This window comes from Crocuta crocuta, unplaced genomic scaffold (genome assembly GCF_008692635.1).
Source record: "Crocuta crocuta isolate KB4526 unplaced genomic scaffold, BGI_CrCroc_1.0 scaffold64, whole genome shotgun sequence".
Taxonomy (NCBI): domain Eukaryota; kingdom Metazoa; phylum Chordata; class Mammalia; order Carnivora; family Hyaenidae; genus Crocuta; species Crocuta crocuta.
Window position 1 is genome coordinate 12,434,984 of NW_027530640.1, and position 25,272 is coordinate 12,460,255.

Sequence of the window (25,272 nt, forward strand, 5' to 3'; positions counted from 1 at the left end):
GAATGCAGATGAGCCTCAAGCAGTAACTGTCCCCCACCTGGAACAGAGGAGCGAACCTAAGAGAATAGTGGCCAGAATGTGCTCAAATACATCATTGAAAGCTTGCACTTATCTCAAAGATTCCAGATTCTAAGAGATTCAAAAGGTAATACGTCAGAAATTGAGCTCTAGATCATCTTAGAGCTGAATCTAAGTTTTTCCAACTGCAAAAAAAAGTCCACAAAATTATTCCCTCTTACCTCCAAAAAAGTGAGTAAAAATACAGGATATATTTTTCACTCTTTAGAAGAAATATATCACCTCAACCTATCAATAAAGTTTTAACTCAACTTTAACTAAAAGTAAATTTTCTCAAAAATGTGAAAAAGACTACTTCCCCATCATAGAAATGCTACACATTTCAAAAAGAAAATTATCTTTACAAAGACATAGGAGACTCAGAGTCATCATTCCAAACTCCAATTATATTCAAGTCATTTAAAAAATTATGCCATTGGGGTATCTGGGTAGCTCAGGTGGTTAAGACTCTTGACTTCTACCCAAGTAATGATCTCACGGTTCATGAGATCAAGCCCCACATCGGGAGTCACACTGACAGTGCAGAGCCTGCTTGGGATTATCTCTCTTTCTCTCTACTCCTCCCCTGCTCGCTCACTCACTCTCTCTCTCTCTCTCTCTCAAAATAAATAAATAAACTTTTTTTTTTTTTTTTTTAAATAATGCTATTAGGGGCACCTTGGTGACTCCATAGGTTGAGTATCTGACTCTTGATTTTGGCTCGGGTCTTGATCCCAGGATCATGGGATAGGTCTGTGCTGAACATGGAGCCTACTTGATATTCTCTCTCCCTCGCTCCCTCCCTCTCTCTCTCTCCCTCTCTCTTTCTCCCTCCCCTCTTCTGCCCTCTCCCCCACTCTCATGCTTTCTCCCTAAAACAAAAAAACATTTTTTAATTGTGTTTTTGTACTTTTCTAACAACATACACTTTTTATTATATACACTAGGCCACCTTATTTTTTTAATTTTCTTTAAAGATTTTCTTTACTGATTTTTTATTGGACAGAGAGAGTATGTGTGAACAGGGGAGGAGGGGAGGGAAGAGGCAGGGAGAAAATTTCAAGCAGGCACCATGCTGAGCACAGAGGCCCATGTGGGACTCAATCCCACAACCCTGGGATCATAACCTGAGCCAAAATCAAGAGTTGGATGCTCAAGGGATGCCTGGGTGGCTAAGTCAGTTAAGCATCCGACTTCAGCTCAGGTCATGATCTTACGGTTCGTGGGTTCAAGCCCCACATCAGGCTCTGTGCTGACAGCTAGCTCAGAGCCTGGAGCCTGCTTTGGATTCTGTGTCTCCCTCTCTCTCTGGCCCCCCTCCACTCATGCTCTGTTTCTCTCTGTCTGAATAATAAGTGAAATATTAAAAAAAAAAAAAAAAAAGTTGGATGCTCAAGTGACTGAACCACCCAGGTGCCCCTTGGCCATCTTCTTTAAAAAGTTATCATTGAATTTTTTTAAAAACAGACAAATAACATGGTTAGTCTATCATACTAAAGCCACCATTTTATGTTTTCTCTTAAATAGGATCAGCTTCACTATTCTACACTAATCACCATTAGGATAAAATGGTGATTGTTCCTCCAAGAACCTGATCTATTATCTTTATAAAGGAAAGCTAAAAATCCATGTAAGACTATCATATTGACTCTGTTATAAAAATATTTTCTAATCAATCCCAGTAAAACGATTACAGCCAGAAGATTAACCCAACATGTGGGTACTGACTTGTAAATCTAGAGTTTTAAGAAGAAAAAGACAATAAGACTATCTTCTCAAAAAGAGCAATTCCCTTTACCCTTCCAGTAAGTAAACAGAACTCCCTATTGAGGGAATATGAGGCCAGGGTTACAGTACCCCCACCTCTGCTCCAAGAAAGGAAAGGGCCAGCAAGTGAGGCCACTAGACTGCTTGACAATGCAGGCACAGCATAAGAGAGTTTATTAGGAGCTAAACAAATTCTAGGTAAGCTTTCAACTCATAAATAAAGACTGAGGGAGAAAATATGTAGAAGGTAAACATAAAAAAACAGTAAGAACAGACATGGATAAAAAGGAGTCTAGAAAATACTAATGAAAATGGGTTCTCACTGGAGAGAAGCTGAAATCAGGTTAGTACCTATTAAAAAGGGTTATCCATAGTGTCATCTGTGTACACTGCTGGCACAAAGTGAGGAGACATACAAATTGGACCAATTTAAGAGCTTTGATCAAAAATTCAAACTAAAGACCCAGACGCGAAACAATGTTACTCCTTCAAAGATGAAAACATACTTTAATGTAAACAGCCTGGCATTTACCTTCTGACTTACGAATAAACTATGCCTCCCCAACTATATAATAAGGTATTTTAGGACAAAGATTAATGATGACGATAAGTAAATAGGATTAAGACAAAACAGGTTGAACTGACAAGAAATGCTAGGGCCCAGAAAAAAAAAACTGAAAGCAGATGCAACAGCTCATCCTTGGGAAGAATTGTTTAGCGCTCTGAATCTATATCAAGCTTCCCAAGTAACAGGAAACCCTATTTGTAATTTCTTCAGCTGGTGATAGCTTTTATGTCTAAATTACAACACTCTACTATGAAATGAAGGAAATCATTAGGGAAAACAAGGAAAAAGGACCTAAATTAAGACTGAAGAATCAGAAAATGATTCTTTGGAGAAGGAGCCCTAAGATAATATATGGAACTGGTAATAACTACGAGAAAGCTTCCCAGTAAACTAGTGTTTGCAAAGACCTAGTAGAAACAAAGAAAGCACAGCAAGTTCTAAAAACAGAATATTCCTGAATGGGTGGAGTATACAGTGTAAGAAAAGGCAAAGGAAATGAGGGAGATGATAGAAATAAACAGGAGTCCTTTCACAAAAAGCCTTGAAAGTATGTTAACAAGCGTGAACTTCATCCTAAGAACAATGATGGGTTTTACACAGAAAAGTAATAGAACCAGATTTTCTAATGTTTTACAAAGGTCATTCTAGCTTAAATAGAATGGGGGGGGGAGGGCGATTCCAGAAAGAAATACCACCCATAATAGAGAAAACAGAGAAGTAATATTCAGAAATACTAAGAATGTTCCAGAAATATGAAGGATTTTAATCCTCAGATTCAGGAAAACCAATTTAAGCTAAGTAGGATTAAGAAAAAAATTTAAAGGGTGGGTGGCACCTGGGTGGTTCTGACAGTTAATCTGACTCCTGATTTTGGCTCAGGTAATGATCTCATGGTTTGAGAGATGGAGCCCACGTTGGGCTCTGTGCTGACAGTATGGAGCCTGCTTGGGATTCTCTCTCCCTCATTACTCCCCACTCAAAATAAATAAATAAACTTAAAAATAAATGAAAAGCCACAACTAAACAAGTCCCAAAGAAACTACAAGGTATTAAGACAAAGAGAATATTAAAAGTGACCAGTAAAAAAAGAAACAACCACTAAGCTGACAGATGACTTCTCAACAGCAACAATGGAAGCCAGAGGTCAGTGGAATAATATCTTTAAAAGACCTGAGAAATTCCTTAATATATAAAGCAAAATTAAATCTATCCTCTGAACTATGTATACAGTAATAATGAGAACTTACAATAGCCGGACTGTAGTCTCTAAACACCACTGCCCACTAAACTGAAAGACTAAGGACAAACTGAGAAGGATCATCATGGAGATTTTGACATTCTCTCTCTCAATAACTAACTGAAAAAAAAAAAATCACACAAAAAAATGTCAGTAAGTAACACAGAGAATTTGAATGCTACGATTAACAGTGTATGTGTTGGGGCATCTGGGTGGCTCAGCCTGTTGAGCATCCAATTCCTGATTTCAGCTCAGATCATGATCCCAGGGTTGTGGGATCAAACCCTGTAACAGGCTTGCCTGCTGAGCATGGAGCCTGCTTAATATTCTCTCTCTCTTTCTCTCTCTCCGCCCCCCCCCCCGCCACCATCCCCAGATTGTGTTAATGTGCGCAAGCGCTCTCTCTCAAATAAAGAAAAAAAATAATAATAATGTGTGTATTAGTGCACATGTGGGCATATGTATATGCATTCATTTCTAGCTGAAGTAACAAAACTATGCAAGTATGGCAGTGCAAAATATAGGATTGCTTCAGGAGAGAGAACAGAGTGTGTAGTAATGATACTATTAAAAATACAAATTAGGGCAATACTGGAAAGCATACTAAAGGATCATGCTTTAATTGCATGCAGGTAGGGATCATGCAATAATTAAATGTTGAGTTAATAAGGAACCTACAATGGTTAAGAGAACTGGAAAACAAGAAGGTGGAAAATATAAACTATAGGTGGAAAGATAAATTGTCAAATGATGAAAAACAGTATACACAACATAATTCCTCTTTATTTTTAAGAAGTGTATACACTTGTGTATAAATGTGTTTATAAAATAAAATTTGGAATGATACCCACAAAACTCCAGCGGTGACATCTGTAAGTGCGCAGGCAAGAGGGGAAAGTAGTATTTTCATTTAATCATGTTTCATTTTTTTGACTTTTTTTCTTTTAGAGTACACTTAATACTTTTATAATATGAAAAAGCATGTAAAATTAAAAATTAAAAAGAAAAGGACACAATAAAATGTTCTGGAAAAAGCTAGAGTTTAACTCCACTAGTTTTCTATGTCTGTAATTAGCATTTCAAATGGCTATCAACAAGCCAGCTGATCTACTTCCATTACCTCAGAGATAACAGGATACTCTACTAGTAATGAGAAACTCCAAAAAAAAAAGGTAACTTTGGTGGAAAAAATTTCCTAATAGTCATCAAAACTGAACAGTATGCTAAAATCATCATCTATGGCAATTTTACCTTTAATAGTCTTTTAGTTAACACAGGTGTGCCTGGGTGGCTCAGCTGGTTAAGCTTTGACTTCACCTCAGGTCATGATCTCATGGTCTCTGAGTTCAAGCTTGCATCAGGCTTTCTGCTGTCAGCACAGAGCCCGCTTCAGCCTCTGTCTCCCGCCCCTCTCTGCCTCTCCCCTGCTCACACACACACTCTCTCTCAAAAATAACTATTAAAAAAAAAAAGTTAACACATACTTTTTATAATTGATCCAACACAAACATTATAAGAGAAAATAATTTCATGACGGTACCCCATCTAATTTAATTTCCTTAGGGTAACCAGTGTTATTTTAATATATATACTGACATACCATTTCGACTGTTCATATACAGAGCTTATTTTTTGTGTTTTCATAAAAAGAGAATTATATACGCATTAGTTTATATCTGGCTACTTACTCATCAGGATAGTTTTTAGATATATTTACTTAATGCTGCAAAAAAAATACTTTTTGATTCTCTAACATAAAATAGTTTAATTTGGAGCTTTTTAAGTTATTTTGTTTGAAAACAGTAGAAAATTTTTAAAAATTCAATCTAGAACACTTGGGCTAATAAAAATGACAAACAGAACACAATAACTACCTGGTTACTAAAGGGTTAAGTTTTTTCTTTTTATCTTTCTTATTCGTTTATATGCTTATTTATTATTTTTACAATACACCTTTCTAAGCTACAAACTATCAAGTTTGTTTAAATATTGATCAGGTTACTTAAGTAACCTAATACACTACATACTCACTCAGGCCATGCCAAATTGGTGCCCCTAAGAAATCCCCAGGAAGCTACAGGGAGTGTCTCATCAATTCCACAGAGAGCTGAGTCAGATTCTGAAATACTGCCTCAAACAGTACTCACACAAATTAGATAAAGTGACCTATGAAGTCACTTGTAACCACCCCAATTCAGGAACTCGTGGCCCCAAAGAAATAATAACCAGTCTTTTGCCCAGGCCAACTTTTACTATATACAGGATGGACCTTCCACTCAATCCCAACAAGAATATCTCATCAAAGGTTTTAATGCATATGGAAAATGTAGTAAATTTCAATTTTCCAAAAATGTCTAAGTTACTCTTACCCATCATCTTTTTCCCTAGCTAAAAAAACAAAATCGTTTTCCTCACTGCAGCACCATCACTTAGTTATACCTATCTATATTAAAGGAATTACAATACATACAAAAGACCTATGTGCAGATCCTTTAAATACTATTATCATTACCCACTCTCATTTCTATCCACCACTGTATGTGATAGTTACAAATACACCGTGTGTCTGACTTTGTTTTTAAAAACAGACATGTTCATTCAAAGGCAATGGAGAAAATACATTCCTATTAAAAGCATCCTATCTTCTTTAAAAATCTCTATAGTTTCAACAAACTTTTTTTCTTTCTTCCTTTACTTTTTCATGGGGGGTGGGCGGGGTGGATGTCTTACACACTGCCGTGAATATGAGTTCTTCATCACTCTAACACTATTTGAAAAAATGAAAACAATGGCAGGCATACACAAAGTTGAGGTAATTACTTTTTTTCTTAAAATTTACTACTGTCAATATGCACTCAAAACTTACTTCCAATTCTTTAATTTTTTCTTCTGCTATTTTCTGTTTCTCTAAGAGCTGATTGTGAATTACCTCCTTGGACTGAAGAATAAACCTACGAAACAAGAAAGTTGAAGATTAAGCCACATAACCACTATAATCAAAATCAACAGCTAAATATCAAAAAATATTAAACTAAGAAAATTAAAAGGATGATCTCCTAATTCAGGACCAATAAAATGCATTGCTTTGTTAATGTAACACACCCAGGAAACCACCACAGGTTTAAGCCCTCTTGGCTGAGGACTAAAGTTTAAAAGAAAATTCTGCTTTCTTGTCTAAGAAGGGAAGCAGGCTTTAAGCAAGATTCATAAACAAATGAAAAAAATTAAAGGGATAAAAATTTATCACAGGCTAAGAGAAAAGTTAAATAATAAAAATCGCCCATAATTTTTATTTTTTCAATTGTCTGCATCAACTTTTCTCCAGATATTTTTTTAAACAATATTTGTAAATTGGAGCTCCCCCTCCAATTTTTTTTTTACTTTTTTTGTAACAGCAGTAACTCATGACCTTTTAAAGTCACAATCAAGTACTGTGTTAGGATCAATGCATTAGTGTTTATACGAGTTCCTCAAACAAAAAGCACAGTATAAAGCCTAGTATCTTTTATTATTATTTCCAGAGTGTATAATACCTCTGAAAAGCTCAAAATGCACAAGTGGAAAGTTTCAACTTTTTCCATTTTACAATCAAGCACATTATTTATAACTGATGAGAGTGGAAATATAGGGAAGCTTTAAAAATTAGCACTGAATCTGTTTGGTACACTTATGTTCATAATTCTTGCTGTAGGGAAAGGAAGAATAAACTATTCTGTAGACTCAAAAAAGTGAAATGAAGTATTTCCTTTCAAATGAGTGTCCAACTTGGCTATAACAGATTTCAATGAAAGATTACATTTAATTAAACAGATAGTTTCTTCTCTTTGCATGTAACTTAAGAGTTTAGCAACAAAGAACATCATTTCTTCTTCTTGTTTTTACTCAAGTATAACTGACAAGCAACTTTCTATTAATCTCATGTGTACAACACAATGATTCAATATTTGGATATACTATAAACAGATCACCACAGTAAATCTAGTTATCATCTCTCATTGTACTCCCCATGCTATATATTATATAACCAAGACTTAGTTATTTTATAACTGGAAATTTGTATGTCTTGATCCCCTTCACCAATTTTGTCCCCTTCAAGCAGTTTCTGACCCCCTAGATTCTCTGCATCTGAGTCTGGGTTTATTTCTTTGTTCTGTTTTAGATTCCACTCATAGTGAAATCACTTGGTATTTGTCCTTCTCTGTCTGACTTATTTCACTTAGCCAATATTTCATTAGTTTTTACGGCTGAGTACCATTCTAGTGTGTGTATGTCTGCCCTCATGCACGTGCACATGTGTTTTCATATATCTGTTGGCCATCTGCAGGTCTTCTTTGGAAAAATGTCTACTCAGATCCTCTGCTCATTTTTTAAGTAAATTGTTTGGTTTTTATTTTTTCTTTTTGTTACGGAGTTATAGGAGTTCTTTACATATTTTGGATACTAACCCCTTATCAAACATGATTTGCAAATATCTTTTCCTATTCAGGAATTACCTTTTCATTATGTTGGTTTCCTTTGCTATACAGAACCTTTTTAGTTTAATGTAATCCCAATCATTTATTTTTGCTTTAATTACCTCTGCCTTTGGAGTTAGACACCATCCCCCCCCCCCAAAAAAAAAGAATCACTAAGATGATACTAGGGGCTTACTGCCTATGTTTTTCTTCTAGGATTTTTACTGGTTTCAAGTCTTACACTTACATTTTTAATCCACTTTAAGTTAATTTTTGTATATGATGTAAGACAATAGCTCAGTTTTCCCAACACCATTTATTGAAAGTGACTATCCTTTCCCTGGTATATATTCTTGCCTCCTTCACCATAAATTAACTGACCATATATGCGTGAGTTTACTTCTGGGTTCTCTATTTCACAGATGTGTGCATCTGCTTTTAACAGAAAGATGAATAAGAAAATATATCAAGGCAGCAATATGCAGTTTTCTCTACCAACCTCACAAAAACAACAACAACAAAAAAAAACACCGTGTCTAGGGTAGGTTTTTACCAAGAGAATCTGTTGTTATAAATATAAAAGAAGTAAAAACAGACCAAAAATAGCAACTCCAGCTTTGTCCACAGACACCTCAGAGAAAATTGCTTCCTTCCACTCTTCTTTATGACTGAATACATCTTGGCATATATAATACAATCTGGTAAATTTCTCTTTCATTCCACGATAATTAACCTTGTTAATGTCCTCCTAATGTGGATAGTCCAGATAATTTAACTGATGATCCTGGTCTTCAGTAACTTAATCCTTTGTTAAAATCTTATTCATATAATCACTGCAAAGATAGCCCACTTTTATGTGAAACAGGATTACTATATAATCCTTTGTGTCCAAAATGTTACTATTTGACCAAGGACAGGTATGCTGTTTCTGATGAGACCATTTTTTATAGAACATTTTTTCCTCAGACAATATTTGAAGAGGAAAGTGTTTTACAACTGTATTAACTCTTAGTGACACCATGTTAAAAGTATTATAAATCTAGGCCCCAAAGTCACCAAATTATGTTAGTTCATGCACAATTTTACTAACAGCCTTTTAGACAGGGAAATAATTTTCAGAATAAAATATAAATTTTTAAATAGCACTGACTGCTGGCCAGTGAGTAGTATTCTCAAATAATAGGTCATCAGACATTACCTTTATTAGTGTCTGGGAAATTTTCAAAGCTAAGATTAGATATCAAGTCACTACTTATGTGGCCTTTAAAAATAAAGTATCTGAACAGATACTAAATCCCCTGAGCAGAAAATAAAATTACTAGAAAGCAAGAACACATCAACAACAAAAACATGTTTTTCCATGGCCACACACCCCTTAGGTAACTCAAATGGACTGTGCCAACTTCACAGACCAGAAAGATGTCACTGAAGCTGGCCAACTTACTATAAGCCTAAGGACATCTCAACCATGAAAGTTTTAAACAAGGAGGAGCACTGGGTAAACTCAAATGTTCTACCTCAATGAGTAGTTACATTATAAAATTCAAACAAACAAAAAAATCTTATGGAAAACTTGGTTGAGTCCTTGATTTTTAAAATGTACCAAACAGGTGGCGCTTGGGTGGCTCAGCCAGTTGTGCATCCAACTCTTAATATCTGATCAGGTCATGATCCCAGGGTCATGGGATCAAACCCCAACATGAAGCTCCATGCTGAGTGTGGAGCTTGCTTAAGATTCTCTCTTTCCCTCCACCCCTCTCCTGGACTCACTCTAAAAAGTTTTTTTAATTATTAAAATATAATTATAAAAAAACTAGGGGCGCCTAGGTGGCTCAGTCAGTTAAGTGTCCATCTCCTGATTTCAGCTCAGTTCATGATCTCATGGTTTGTGAGCTGGAGCTCTGTGTCGGGCCCTATGGTAACAGTGCAGAGCCTGCTTGGGATTCTCTGCCTCTCCTTTCCCTCTGTCCCTCCCCTGCTTATATTTTCTTTATTTCTCTCAAAATAAATAAACTTAAAAAATTAAAAACTAAAACATTAAAAATAAATAAAAAAGGAAAAATTTTTTAAATGCCAAACATAAACCCAATGAAGACTGGAAAGAACCCCAAGAAACATTCAGATTTCTGAAAAAAACTCTCTAGAAAACATGTTATCTGTTGTTAAAAGGCACTGAATTATCAGATGCTATTTTGAAAACAGAACATATAATAATGCAATTATGAGTCATATATCAAAAATAAATATTAGGCACACAGTTTCTCAAATTAAAGAATTTCACAGAGATCCTGCCTGATAGTTTATGGAAAGCCAAACGGTAGATAAAGGATTCTACAATTCAGAATGTGCCACAAAGGAAAAATAAACTATGAAGAGGAAAATTATTTTTATATGATAAATGTCATGCAAAGAATGTACTTACAATATTCAGGATTACATTTTTTTAATTTTTTTAATGTTTTATTTATTTTTGAGAGAGAGAGAGAGAGAGAGAGAGAGAGAGAGAAAGACAGCATGAGCAGGGGAGAGTCAGAGAGAGACACAGAATCCAAAGCAGGCTCCAGGCTCTGAGCTAGCTGTCAGCACAGAGCCCGATGTAGGGCTTGAACCCACAAACCGTGAGATCATCACCTGAGCTGAAGTCGGATGCTTAACCGACTGAGCCACCCAGGCACCCCAGGATTATATACTTTAAAATAGAGTCACTGCTTTGTAAAAGGCTTCTATGTCAAAAATCAATACTATGTGGGCCTGCACTGTCAACTTTCAAGGACAAGAAGCCTATTTCATTTCCTCATTTATAATTATGCCAACTCAAATATCTAATTTTAATGACGGCTTGTAGGTTTGTTTTCTGAGAAACATCAGAAGTTATGTTCTGAACTGTCCTGCAGGGTGGTACATAACTTCCATTTTCTTATGACTCAGAATGAACCAAAAGTGTTGTTTACCTGCCCCAAATACAATCTAAGATGAGTGGCAAGGTTATCTTTTCGGTATACCTGCAAAGGATGCTCACCTGGACCCACACTTGTGAGAAACAAAAACATGCTCATGATAACATATTATGTGTGGGTGAAGAATTCTTAGAGGATATCTGAAAACATATTCTAATAGCATGTAGGGTATTCAAAAATTAAGTGGCACCAGGAAAGGCTGAATGAGTCTATCTTGCTTCTTTGTCTCCTATTGGTGATGAAAAATACTACCATGTATACACAAAGATCTTTTTGCAAACAAGTTTTTACTTCTCTACGTTTTAGAAAGCAAGCAAGGAAGAACCTAAATCACTAAAGAAGCAATTTTAAAATCATGGGACATCCATATTGTAGAACATTGAGCAAGGAAAGACTTTTGTTACTGGCATAATGCAGAACAGATACCCAGAACATTTTTTTAACATTTTGCTAAGCAAACTCACACATAAAACATTCCAGAGGCCCCAAATAAAGTGAAATCAGGAATTGTGAAAGGTATAAAAAGTAGTAAATTTGTTATCAAATTGAGAGTTTCTGCTGAATCCTAGAGACCTTGAGGATTCATACTGGCAAAGAAACAGGATATAAAAGAAATAAAACCTACAAACCAGGGTCACCTGGGTGGCTCAGTCAGTTAAACATACAATTTCGGCTCAGGTCATGATCTCACGGTTCGTGAGTTCAAGCCCCACATTAGGCTCAGTGCTGACAGTACAAAGCCTGGAACCTGCTTCAGATTCTGTGTCTCCTTCTCTCTCTGTGCCTCCCCAGCTCGCACTCTGACTCTTACTCTCTCAAAAATAAGCATCTAACAAACAAACAAAAAACTAGAAATGATCCAACATGAGGATACTATTAGGAGAATCCTCAGTTAGAGCCAGGTCCCCAAAGATTTCCACCTTCAGTCTAAGAAACTTACCTCTCAGTAGTGTAAAACAGAAGAAAGTAGTCTGTCTATAGCATAGTAGTAAACCAAGTGAAAAAACAAAAATTTCCCCTAAGCATGTATAACCATAGGAAGGCTGGTGGGGAGATGGGCAAAATAGGTGAAGAAGAGTAGGACACATAAGCTTCCAGTTATGGAATAAGTAAGTCACAAGGATAGAAGGTAGAACATAGGGAATATAGTCAATGGTACTGTAATGGGTGTCATATGGTGACAGACAGTAGCTATACCTGTGAACACAGAACACAGAGTTGCCAAATCACTTTGTTGTATATCTGAAACTAAATTTTTTCCTTTTGTTTTTGGTTTTTCAATTTGAGAGAGAGAGAGAGAGCACACACAAGCTGGGGAAAGGGACAGAGGGAGAGGGAAAGCAAGAGAGAAGGGGGGGGAGGGAGATAGGGAGATAAGGAGATAAGAGAGACAGAGACCGAGAGAGCTCCAGGAGCAGGCTCCAGGCTCTGCACAGAGCCTACCATGCAGCTCGATCCCACTACCCTAAGATCATGACTCGAGCTGAAATCAGAAGTCAGATACTCGCACCTGGGTGGCTCAGTTGATTAAGTGTCCAACTTAGGTTCAGGTCATGATCTCACAGTTCATGTGTTCAAGCACCACATTGGGCCCCTATGCTGACAGCTCAGAGCCTGGAGCCTGCTTTAGATTCTGTGTCTCCCTCTCTCTCTCTCTCCCTCCCTTGCTCTCACTCTTTCTCTTTCTCTTTCTCTCAAAAACAAATAAACATTTAAAAAAATATGGGCACCTGGGTGGCTCAGTGAGTCCGACTTCAATTCAGCTCACCTCAGGTTTCATAGGTTCAAGCCCTGTGTCGGGCTCTGTGCTGACAGCTCAGAGCCTGGAGCTTGCTTCATATTCTGTGTCTCCCTCTATCCCTGCCCCTGCTCTGCTTGTGTTCTCTCTCTCTCTCAAAAATAAATAAATGTTTAAAAAAAAAATCAGACAGTCAACCGAATGAGCCACCCAGGCGCCCCTGTCAGACTGGATTAAATACCATGACCCAACTGTGCAATCACCAAAAATTCTACCTTAAATAAAAAGACATATAAAGGTTAAAACAGAAAGTATGATCATACCCCTCGGATGAAAATAATGAAAAAGACAGATAACAGCAAATGTTGGAGAGGATATGGAGAAACTGGAACTCTCATACATTGACAGTGGTTAAGTACAATGGTGTAACTGCTGTGGAAAACATTCCTACTATTCTCTGAAAGATTAAACATAGAGTTACTTGTGACCCAGGAATTCTACTCCTAGGAATATAGCCAAGAGAAATGAACACACACATACATATTCAAAGCAGATTATTCATGATAGTCAAAACTGGAAACAATTCAAATATCCATCAAATAATGAATGGATAAATACAATGTGGTATATTCATACAACAGAATATTATTCAGCAACAAAAAGGAATATCGTACTTATACATGGTTACAACTTGGATTAACCTTTAAAATATAATGCTGAGAAGGCAAACATCTCTATTACTGTATGATTCCATTTACATGAAATGTGCAGAACAGGTAGATTCATACAGACACAATGATTAGTGACTACTTACAACTGCAGGAAGAGAGGAATATGGGATAACTGCTAATGGAGTTAGGGATTCTCTTCACAGTGAGAGATATGTATGTTCTGGAATTAGTGGAAGTGACTGCACAATTTCATGCATCTTCTAAAAATCACTGATTTGTGCACTTTAAAATGTTTTAAAAAGTGAATTTTATCTTTAACACAATAGCAAAAAGACTTAAAGAGACGCTTCATAAAGAAGAGGTAAAAATGACACCTAATATTCAATACCAGGAGTTAGTAAAGAAATGGAAATTAAACCCACAAAGAGATACCACTGAAATGCTTAGGATTAACAACAAAAAAGGCAATACTAAGCATTAATGAAGATGCAAAGCAACTGGAACTCTCACATATAGATGGTTGGGAAAATTGTACAGCTGCTTTGGAAAAGGGTTGTGTAATTTCTTAATAAACTTAAGCAATCGCTCACTATTCAACCCAGCAATCCCATTCCTAAGTTTATAACCAAGAGAAATAAACATATATATCTATGCAAAATACATACACAAATATTCATGACTATTATATTCATGGTTGCCAGAGACTAGAAACAACTCCATGTCCATCAACCAGTGAATGGACAAAATGTGGTGCAGCCATACAAGGAAATGCTATTCAGCAATAGAAAGGAACAACTACTGATAAACCTAACAATATCAAGAAATCTCAAAAGTTATACCAAGTCAAAGACCAAAGACACAAATGGTTATACACAGTATGCTTCCATCTAGGTACCATTCTAAAAAAGGGAAAATAAGGGACACCTGGGTGGCTCAGTTGGTTAAGCATCTGACTTTCGCTCAGGTCATGATCTCACGGTTCGTGGGTTCGAGCCCCACATCGGGTTCTGTTCTGGCAGCTCAGAGCCTGCTCTGTGTCTCTCTGTCTCAAAAATAAATAAATTATTTTTAAAAATTTTAACAAATAAATATTTAAAAAAATAAAGGGAAAATAAGAGGGAAAAATATATCAATAGTTACCAGGTAGGAAGGATGAAGAGAGAAGAATGAATAAGGAATGTTTTAAAGATGTAAATACTGCATCACTAGACTGTGATATTAATGACACAATCACATATGGGGATTCTTCGGCTTTTCTTTTTTTTTAATGTTTTNTATGTTTGTCAAAAGATATACAACTATATGACTAAAAAGGTAAATTTTAGGGGTGCCTGGGTGGCTCAGTCAGTTAAGTGTCCAACTTCAGCTCAAGTCATGATCTCATGGTTCATGAGATTCAGCTTGTGAGTTCAAGCCCCATGTCAGGATATGTGCTGACAGCTCAGGACCCGGAGCCTGGAGCCAGATTGTGGGTCTCTGTCTCTCTCTCTCTGTCCCTCCCCCACTCACACTGTATCTCTCTCAAAAATTAACATTAAAAAAAATTCTTTTTTAAAAAAGGGTAAATGAGCCTGGGAGGCTCATTCGGTTGACTGATTTTTTTTAAACATTTATGTTTTTTTAATTTTTTTAAATTTATTTCTGAGACACAGAGATGGGGGGGTGGGCAGTGTGAGCAGGTGAGGGTCAGAGAGAGAGGGAGATACAGAATCCAAAGCAGGCTCCAGGCTCTGAGCTAGCTGTCAGCACAGAGCCCGACGCGGGGCTCAAACCAACAAACCATGAGATCATGACCTGAACTGAAGTCGGACGCTTAACCAACTGAGCCAACTCAGGTGCTCCAAACATTTATTTATTTTTGAGAGAGAGAGAGAGAGAGAATACAAGCGTGACAGAGAGAGAGGGAGACACAGAATATGAAGCAAGGTCCAGGTTGAGATAACAGTGTATGTTAACTACACTGGAATTATAATTTTAAAATAAACAAAAATTAAAACATTACTAAAAAGTGTTTTTAAAAAGATGTAAAATGTACTGTTGGTGGGAATGTAAACTTGTACAGCCCCTCTGGAAAACAGTGTGGAGGTTCCTCAGGAAACTAACAATAGAACTCCCCTATGACCCAGCAATAGCACTGCTAGGAATTTACCCAAGGGATACAGAAATGCTGATGCATAGGAGCACATGTACCCCAATGTTCATAGCAGCACTCTCCACAATAGCTAAAACATGGAAAGAGCCTAAGTGTCCATCAACAGATGAATGGATCAAGAAGATGTGGTTTATCTATACCATGGAATACTACATGGCAATGAGAAACAATGAAATCTGGCCATGTGTAGCAACATGGATGGACCTTGAGGGTGTTATGCTGAGCGAAATAAGTCAGGCAGAGAAGGACAAATATCATATGTTTGCACGTATAGGAGGATTAGGAGGAACTTGACGGAGGAACAAGGGGGAGAAGAAGGGCAGAAATGGTGGGGGAAAGGGAGAGAAGCAAACCATGAGAGACTCTTGAATGCTGACAAAAACTGAGGACTGATGGATGTGGGGGGAGGGGGGGATGGGCATGGAGGAGGACACTTGTGGGGATGAGCACTGAGTGTTATGTGGAAACTAATTTAACAATAAACTAATAAAAAAAATAAAATAAAATAAAGAGGTGATATGTTAAAAAAATAAATAAATAAATAAAAATCATAACAGTAAAAAAAAAAAAGATGTAAAATGTGAAGTCAAAAACAAAACATGGCAGGGGAGGAATAATAACGTTGAGTTCTACAATGGAGTCAAACTTAGGTTATTATCAACTTAAAATAGATTGTTTCAGGTATGTCATTGTATGTAAGCTTCATAGTAACCACAAAGCAAAAATCTATAGTAAATATACAAAAAACAAAGATAAAGGAATATAAGCATACCACTAAAAATACCAGACCACAAAGGAAAAAATCAAAAGAAGCAGCAAGGAACAGAAAACCACAGGGGCACCTTGGTGGCTCATTGGGTTAAGCATCCGACTTTGGGTGAGGTCACGATCTCATGGTTTGTGAATTAGAGCCGCGCACTGGGCTCTCTGCAGTCAACGTGGAGCTCACTCGGATTCTATGTCCCCCTCTCTCTCCATCCCTCCACCCCCCCCAAAATAAACAAACATTAAAAAGGAGGAGGACACTTGTGGGGATGAGCACTGAGTGTTATGTGGAAACTAATTTGACAATAAACTATTAAAAAAAAAAAAAAAGAAAGAAAAAAAGAACCATAAAAACATCCAGAAAACAACAAAAACAGCCATCAGCTTGTATCAATAATTACTTTAAATGAAAATAGACTAAATTCTCAAGTCAGAAGACATAGAGTAAACAACACATATGACCCAGCTCTGTGCTGCCTACAAGATACTCCCTTTACAGGCATCTAGGTGGCTCACAGCTGGTTGAGCACCCGACTCTTGATTTTGACTCAGGTCATGATCCCAGGGTCATGAGATCAAGTCCTGCATCAAGGCTCTGCACTGAACGTGGAGTCTGCTCAAGACTGTCTCTCCCTGTGCCCTTCTCCCCTGTTCACGTATGCACACTCTCTAAAATAAAGTAAAATAAAATAATAAAATAAAACAATTAAAAAAAACAAGATACTCCCTTTAAATATAAAGACATATGCAAACTTAAAGTGAAAGGATAGAGAAAAGATATTCCAAGTAAACGGAAACCACAAGAAAGCTGGAGCAGTTATACTTAATAAAACAAAATAGACTTTAAAACAAAGACTGTAATAAAAGACCAAAGACGGCACTACACATTGATAAAGGGATCAATCCAATAAGACAATATAACATTTGCAAACATCTTTTGCACCAATAATAATAGCACCTAAATATAAAGCAAATATTATCAAATCTAAAGAGAGAAATAGCAATACAATAATGGCAGGGCACTTTAATGCCCCCACACATCAATGGATAGATCATTCAGAAAGAAAATCATGAAGGAAACATCGGCCTTAACGACACATAACACCAAATAGACTTACCACATATTTACAGACCATTCCATTCCAAAACCAACAGAATACATTCTTCTCAACTGTATATGGAACATTTTCCAAGTCAGATCATATGTTGGGCTACAAACAAGTTTTAATAAATTTGAGGACTGAAATCATATAAGCATCTTTTCATGAAACTAGAAATTAATTACATGAAAAAACTGGAAAACTCACAAATACGTGGAGACTAAACATGCCACTAAACCACCAACGCACCAAAGAAATCAAAAGAGAAATCAAAACATACCTTGGGATAAATGAAATTGGAAAAGCAATGTAACAAAATTTACAGGATGCAGCAAAAGGGCAGAAGTTCACAACAATAAATGTCTATCGTAATAAACAAGAAAAATCTCAAATAAACAACTTAACTTTATACCTCAAGGAACTAGGAGGGAAAGAAAAGACAAAATAAGACTCAAAGTTAGTAGAAGGGAGGCAATAACAAAGATTAGAGCAGAAACAAATGAGAGTAAAAAGACAACAAAAAAGATTAATGAAATTAAAAGCTAGTTCTTTGAAAAGATAAAGAAAATAGATAATCCTATAGCTAGCCTCACCAAGACAAAAAAGAGATGACTCAGCATCAGAAACGAGATATTATGACTGATACCACAGAAATACAGAAGATCATAAAAGACTGAATAATTGTATAGCAACAAATTGGACATCCTAGAGGAAATGGATAAATCCCTAGAAACACACAAACACGATTGTTTATAAATCTGAAAGGACTAATTACTAGTAATCAGATGGCTTCAATAATGAATTCTACCAAAAATTCAAGGAAGAATTAGTATCAGTCCTTTTCAACCCAACTCTTCTCAAAAAACAAAGAGGAGGGAACACTCTCAAATTCATGTTATCTGATACCACAAACAGATAAGGATACCATGAGCAACAAAATTATTGGCCATATTCCTAATGAATATAGATACAAAAATCTTCAACAAAATGATAAATTAAAAGAATCATACACTGGGGGGACTTCCAGAGAAGATGGCAGAGTAGAAGAATCCTAAACTTACCTCATCCCACACATACACCTAGATAACACCAACATCAGTGTAAATAACCCAGAAAACAACCTGAAGACTGGCAGAACAGACCCTCCACAGCTCAATGTAGAGAAGGGGCCATAGTGAAGAGGATAAGAAGGGTAGAAATGCAACTGAGAGCTAAATAGACCCCATAGGACTGTCTGCAGAAGGGAGGGACCAGCAGGTGCAGAGAGGGGAGACGATCAGATCCCCAACCCAGGAACCCACATGGGGAAAAAAACAAATCCCCTATAACATATGCCTTTGGAAACCAGAGGGGCCTAACAACGAATAGAGCTTAACACCTGGAATTTTAAAAATTAGAAGACTGCTCTAGGAGAGCGGGGAGGGTAGAGTCCCCTCCCTTAAAGAGACAGCACAACAAACAGCCCCACTGATATACAGCACAAAAGCAGAAATTAGAAAACACCTGGAGTATAATGGGAAGATTTACTGGTTGATGTCAGAGTCCATATTGGAGAGGTAGGGATCTTTGGCAGACTTCTCCAAGAACAAAAGAGCTGGCAGGTGCCATTTCTCTCCCTTGTCAGCCAGCCTAGAAACACCTGCGGAAAACAGCACAGCACCTACACTCTCCATCTTGCTTGCTAACAGCAACCCCTGCCACAAGCACTTCTGCAGTTTCTGCCCCCTCCAACCTGGCAGGCTGCACCAACAGTTTTCCCACGTGACTACGAGTCCCCTCCTGCACTGGACCTTTGCAGAGGAGATAGAGTAGGTCCCACATGAAACAGGACAAAATCACAGCAAGAGAGCTAAGTGAAACGGACATGAGTAATATGCCTGATAGAGAATTTAAATAACGGTCACAAAGATACTCACTGGACTTTAGAAAAGAATGGAGGACCTCAGTGAGACCACCAACAAAGAGAAAGAAAACAAAAATGAACCAATCATAAATGAAGAACTCAATAACTGAAATTAAAAACAGACCAGTGCTTACTTGGGCAGGACATATACTAAAATTCAAACAATACAAAAAAGATTAGCATGGCCCCTACACAAGGATGACATGCAAATCTGTGAAGTGTTTCATATTTAAACACACACACAACCAGGTGGAATACACTGACCATAGGAAGCAGAAGGAGTGAGCAACCTGGAGGACAGACCAATGGAAAGCAATCAAGTTGAACAGGATAGAGGACAAATAATTAAAAATGCAACAGACTTAGGGAACTCATTGACACCATCAAGTATAGTAACATTCACATTTTAGGAATCTCAGGAGGAGAGAGAGAAAAAGGGGGCAGAAAACGTACTTAAAGAAATAATACTTGAAAACTTCCCAAATCTGGGGAAGGAAACAGAAATCCAGATCCAGAAGAAGGTCCATACCAAGACACAGAATAATTAAAACAGCAAAATGTAGTGATAAAGACAAAATTTTAAAGGCATTAAGACGGGTGCCTGGAGGGCTCAGTGCATTGAGCATCTGACTCTGGCTCAGGTCATAATCTCGCCGTTCTGGAGTTTGAGCCCCACGTAGGGTTCAGTGCGGAGCCCACTTCAGATTTTCTGTCTCCCTTTCTCCCTCTCTCTCTAATAAACATTGGGGCACCTGAGCCACCCAGCCTGAAGTCATGATCTCACAGAGTATGAGTTTGAACTCTACATCGGGCTCTGTGCTGACAGCTCAGAGACTGGAGCTTGCTTCGAATTCTGTGTCTCGCTCTCTCTGACCCTCCCCCACTCACACTCTGCTTCCCTCTCAAAAATAAACAAACATAAATAAACAAACATTTAAAAAAAATTAAAGAGGCACCAGGGTGGCTCAGTCGGTTAAGCATCTGATTCCTGATTTCGGCTCAGGTCATGATCTCGAGATTTGTGAGTTTAAGCCCCGCATTAGACTCCACGATGCTGCAGAGCCTGCTTGGGATTCTCTCTCTTCCTCTGCCTCTCTCCTGCTCATATTCTGTCTCAAAATAAACAAGACAGAAAGAGAGAGAGAGAGAGAGAGAGGAAGGGGGAGGGGAGGGGGGAGGGGAGGGGAGGAAGGGAGGAAGGAAGGAAGGAAGGAAGGAAGGAAGGAAGGAAGGAAGGAAGGAAGAAGATTTCCCAGAATAGGAAATAAAGAGCTTCCCAGACAAACAAAAGCTAAAGGAATTAATCACCACTAGACAAGCCTTACAAGAAGTGTTAAAAAGAAGTTTCAGTGGAAAGGAGAGACTTAAGTAGAAGAAAAACAGGAAGCACAAAAGCAGCAAAATCGGACTTATCTATAAAAATCAGTCAAGTGGGGGTGCCTGGGTGGCTCAGTTGATTGAGTGTCTGACTTTGGCTCAGGTCATGATCTCACAGTTCATGAATTCCAGACCCTCCTCAGGCTCTCTGCCGTCGGCGTGAAGCCCACTTTGGATACTCTGTCCCCCTCTCTCTCTGCACCTCCCCTGATCACTCTCTCTTTCTCTCAAAAATAAACATTAAAAAAAAAAAATCAGTCATGTGATTCACAAAATAAAAGGATGTAAAGTATGACACATTTTCCTAAAAAATGGAGAAGAGAGTAAAGAATGAGTTCAAACTTAAGCAACTGTCAACAATATAAGCTGTTACATGCATGATATTATATAGAAATGTAATGGTAACCGCAAAATCAAAAATTGGTAAAAGATAAGCAAAAATAAAGAAGGAATCCATGTATATCGTTAAAGAAAGCCAGCAAACAATGAGAGAAGAGACCAAAGAAAGAAAGGCACAGAGAAGAAATACAAAAACAACCATTAAATAAGTAACAAAAGAGCAATAAGTACATATTTGTCAATAATTACTTTGAATTTATATGGACAAAAACACTTCAATCAAAAGAAGTGGATAAAGGGAATGGATAAAAAGTCAAGTCCCATCTATATGCTGCCTACAACAGACTCATTTCAGACCTAAAGACACATGCAGATTCAAGTGAAAAGAAAGCCAGGGTAACAATATTTATATTAGATAAAATAGACTTTAAAAGACCATAACAAGAGACCAAGGACAGTATATAATCATAAAGGGAACAATCCAACAAGATGTAACAATTGTAGATATTTATGTACCCTACACAGGAGCACCCAAATACATAAAATAGCTAATAACAAACATAAAGGAAGTACTAAACAATAAAACTAGGGGACTTTAACACATTCTTTTCAAGTGCACGAGGAACAGTCTCAGGCAAAGATCAACTAGGTTGCCAAACAAGTTTTAACAAATTCAACAACACTGAAGTCATACCATGGAACCTTTCTGATTACAACACTATGAGATCAGAAATCAACCACAAGAAAAGATCTGGAAACAAAACAAATACATGGAGGTTAAACAATATGCTACTAAACAATAAATGGGTCAACCAAAAATTCAAAGAGGAAACCAAAAACTCATCATCAGAGATATATATATAAATCAAAACTTCAAAATGAGGTACCACCTCACACATGTCAGAATGGCTAAAAGTAACAACCCAAGAAAACAGATGTTGGCAAGGATGTGGAGAAAGGGAAACACTTGACATTACTGGTGGAAGTGCAAAGTGGTGCAACCACTCTGGAAAACAGTATGGAGGTTCCTGAAAAAATTAAAAATAGAACTACACTACAAGCCAGCAATGGCACTACTATTTATCCAAAGGATACAGAAATGCTGATTCAAAGGAGCACATGCACCCCAATGTTTATAGCAGTGCTATCAACAATAGCCAAATTACGGAAAGAGTCCAAATGTCCTTCAACTGACGAATGTATAAAGAAGATGTGGTATGGGGCGCCTGGGTGGCTTAGTCGGTTGAGCGTCCGACTTTCGCTTAGGTCATGATCTCGCGGTTCGTGGGTTCGAGCCCCGCGTCGGGCTCTGTGCTGACTGCCAGCTCGGAGCCTGGAGCCTGTTTCAGTCTGTGACTCCCTCTCTCTCTGACCCTCCCCTGCTCACGCTGTCTCTCTCTCTCTCTCTCTCTCTCCTAGAAGTAAATAAAAAAAATAAAAAAAAATTAAAAAAATTAAAAAAAAAAGATGTGGTATATACATACAATAGACTATTACAAGGCAATCAAAAAGAATGAGATCTTGCCATCTACAACAACATGGATGAAACTCGAGTGTGTTATGCTAAGCAAAATAAGTCAGGGAAAGACAACTATGTATGATTTCACTCATATGTGGCATTTAAGAAATAGATGAACATAGAAGGGAAGGAAAAATAAGATAGGGAGGCAAACCATAAGAGACTCAAATAAAGAGAACATACTGAGGGTTGCTGGAGAGGAGGTAGGTAGGGGGATGGGTAAATGGGTGTTGGGCATTAAGAAAGGCACTTACTGGGATGAACACTGGGTGTTAAACAGAAGGGCTGAGGGGCGCCTGGGTGGCTCAGTCAGTTAAGCATCCGACTTCAGCTCAGCTCATGATCTCATGCTTCACGGGTTCAAGCCCCGTGTCAGGCTCTGTGCTGACAGCCAGCTCAGAGCCTGGAGCCTGCTTCGGATTCTATACCTCCCTCTCTGACCCTCCCCTGCTCACGCTGTCTCTCTCTCTCTCTCAGGAATAAGTAAAACATTTTTTAAAAAAATGAAAAGAAAAAAAAAAGAAGTGCTGAATCACTGGCTTCTACTCCTAAAACAAATACTGCACACACTGTATGTTAACTTGAATTTGTTTATTTTTAACTTTTTAAATTTATTTATTGGAGGGGGTAGGGGCAGAGAGAAAGAATCCCAAACAGGCTCCACACTGTCAGCACAGAATCTGACACAGGGCTCAATCTCACAAACTGTGAGATCATGATATGAGCCGAAATTAAGAAGTGGATGCTCAACCGACTGAGCCACCAAGGTGCCTTGTGCTATATTTTAATTTATTTATTTAAATTCAAGTTAGGGGCATGTGGGTGGCTCAGTCGACTAAGCATCTGACTCTTGATCTCAACTCAGATCATGATTCCATGATCCCTCAGGTCATGGGATTGAACCCTGCATCGGGATACATGCTCAGAGTGGAGCCTGCTTAAAAGATTCTCTCTGTCTCTCCCTCTGCCCCTCTCCCACTCAGGGGAGCCTGAGTGGCTCAGTTGGTTAAGCATCTGACTTCAGCGCAGGTCATATCTCACAGTTTGAAAGTTTGAGCCCCATGTGGGGCCCTGTGCTGACAGCTTAGAGCCTAGTACCTGCTTCGGATTCTGTGTCTCCCTCTCTCTCTGCCCCTCCCCTACTTGCATTCTGTCTCTGTCTCTCTTGGAAACAAACTTTATTATGAAAGTAATATAATAAAATAAAGAAACATTACATGGAGACGGGTGCCTAGGTGGCTCAGTTAAGTATCTGACTCGATTTCAGCTCAGGTCATAATCCCCTTTCCCACTTACATGCTCTCTTCTCTCTCAAAATAAACATAACATTAAAAAAAGGTGGGGGGGGCCACCAGGGTGGCTCAAGCGGCTAAGTGTCTGACTTCGGCTCAGGTCATGATCTCACAGTCCGTGGGTTCAAGCATTGCATCGGGCTCTGTGGCGACAGCTCAGAGCCAGAAGCCTGCTTCAGATTCTTTGTCTCCCTCTCTCTCTGCCTCTCCCCAATCATTCTCTGTCTCTCAGAAATAAGAATACATTAAAAAAATTTTTTTTAATTATTAAAAAAATTAATAATACATGGCAGGGCACCTGGGTGACTCAGCTGACTGGGAGTCAGTCAGTTCAGTTCATGATCTCACAATTCCTGAGTTTAAGCCCTACATCAGGCTCCTCGCTGACAGGGTGGTGCCTGCTCCAGATTCTCTCCATCTCTCTCTCTCTCTGCCCCTCCCCACCTTCAAAATAAATAAATAAACTTTAAAAAATAACAATAATAAATCATAATAAATTACATGGAGACAAACAAAAATGAAAACACAAGGGTCCAAAATCCTTGATGCAAGATAAGCTATTCTAAGAAAGTTTATGGCAATACAGGCCTACTTCAAGAAGCAAAAAAAGATTTCAAATAAACAACCCAACCTTACAGCTAAAGGAGCTAGAAAAGAACAAACAAAACCCAAGACCAGTAGAAAGAAGAAAATAATAAAGATTAACAGTAGAAATAAACAAAATAGAAACTAAAAAACAATACAACAGATCAATGAAAGCAGGAGCTGGTTGTTTTTGTTGTTGTTCTTGTTTGTTTTAAAGATTTTTTTGTTGTTGTTATTTTTAAGTAATCGCTACACCCAACATGGGGCTCAAACTCACAACCATGGAATCAAGAGTCCCAAGCTCCACCAAATAAGCAGCCAGGCACCTCAGGAGCTGGTTCTTTCATAAACCTTTGGGCAGACTCAAAAAAAAAATGATAGCAAGAAAGACGACTTAAAATCAGAAACCAAAGAGGGGACATAACCGACTCTACATTAATACAAAGGATTATAAGATAATATTACAAAAAATTACATGCCAACAAACTGGACAACCTAGAAGAAAAGGATAAATTCCAAGAAACATATAACCTCCCAAAACAGAATCAGGAAGAAACAGAAAATTTGAACAGAACATCAACAATAAAGAAAAGGATAAGAACCATCATGTCATTTCAACAGATGCAGAAAAAGCATTTGACAAAGCATAACATCCACTCACAATACAAACTCTCAAAATAAGCAGGTTTGGAGGGAACATACCTCAACATAACAAAGGCCATATATGAAAAACCCATAGCCAACATCAAACTCAATGGTGAAAAATGGGAGAGATTTCCCCTAAGATCAAG

At 37.8% G+C, this 25,272-nt stretch overlaps 1 protein-coding gene and 1 non-coding gene across 2 annotated transcripts in view; one reads left to right on the forward strand and one right to left on the reverse strand.

The window, feature by feature from the left end:
* The window catches only part of PFDN1 (prefoldin subunit 1), a 70,555-nt gene that overhangs the window by 25,642 nt on the left and 19,641 nt on the right, over positions 1–25,272 (reverse strand). The window contains exon 3 of the mRNA XM_077768757.1: positions 6,496–6,580. Within this exon, the coding sequence (XP_077624883.1) occupies positions 6,496–6,580 (85 nt within the window). The remainder of the gene's footprint in view (positions 1–6,495; positions 6,581–25,272) is intronic.
* LOC144235420 (U6 spliceosomal RNA) lies at positions 19,496–19,602 on the forward strand. The gene has a single exon (XR_013336201.1). It is a non-coding gene; the product is annotated as a U6 spliceosomal RNA (small nuclear RNA).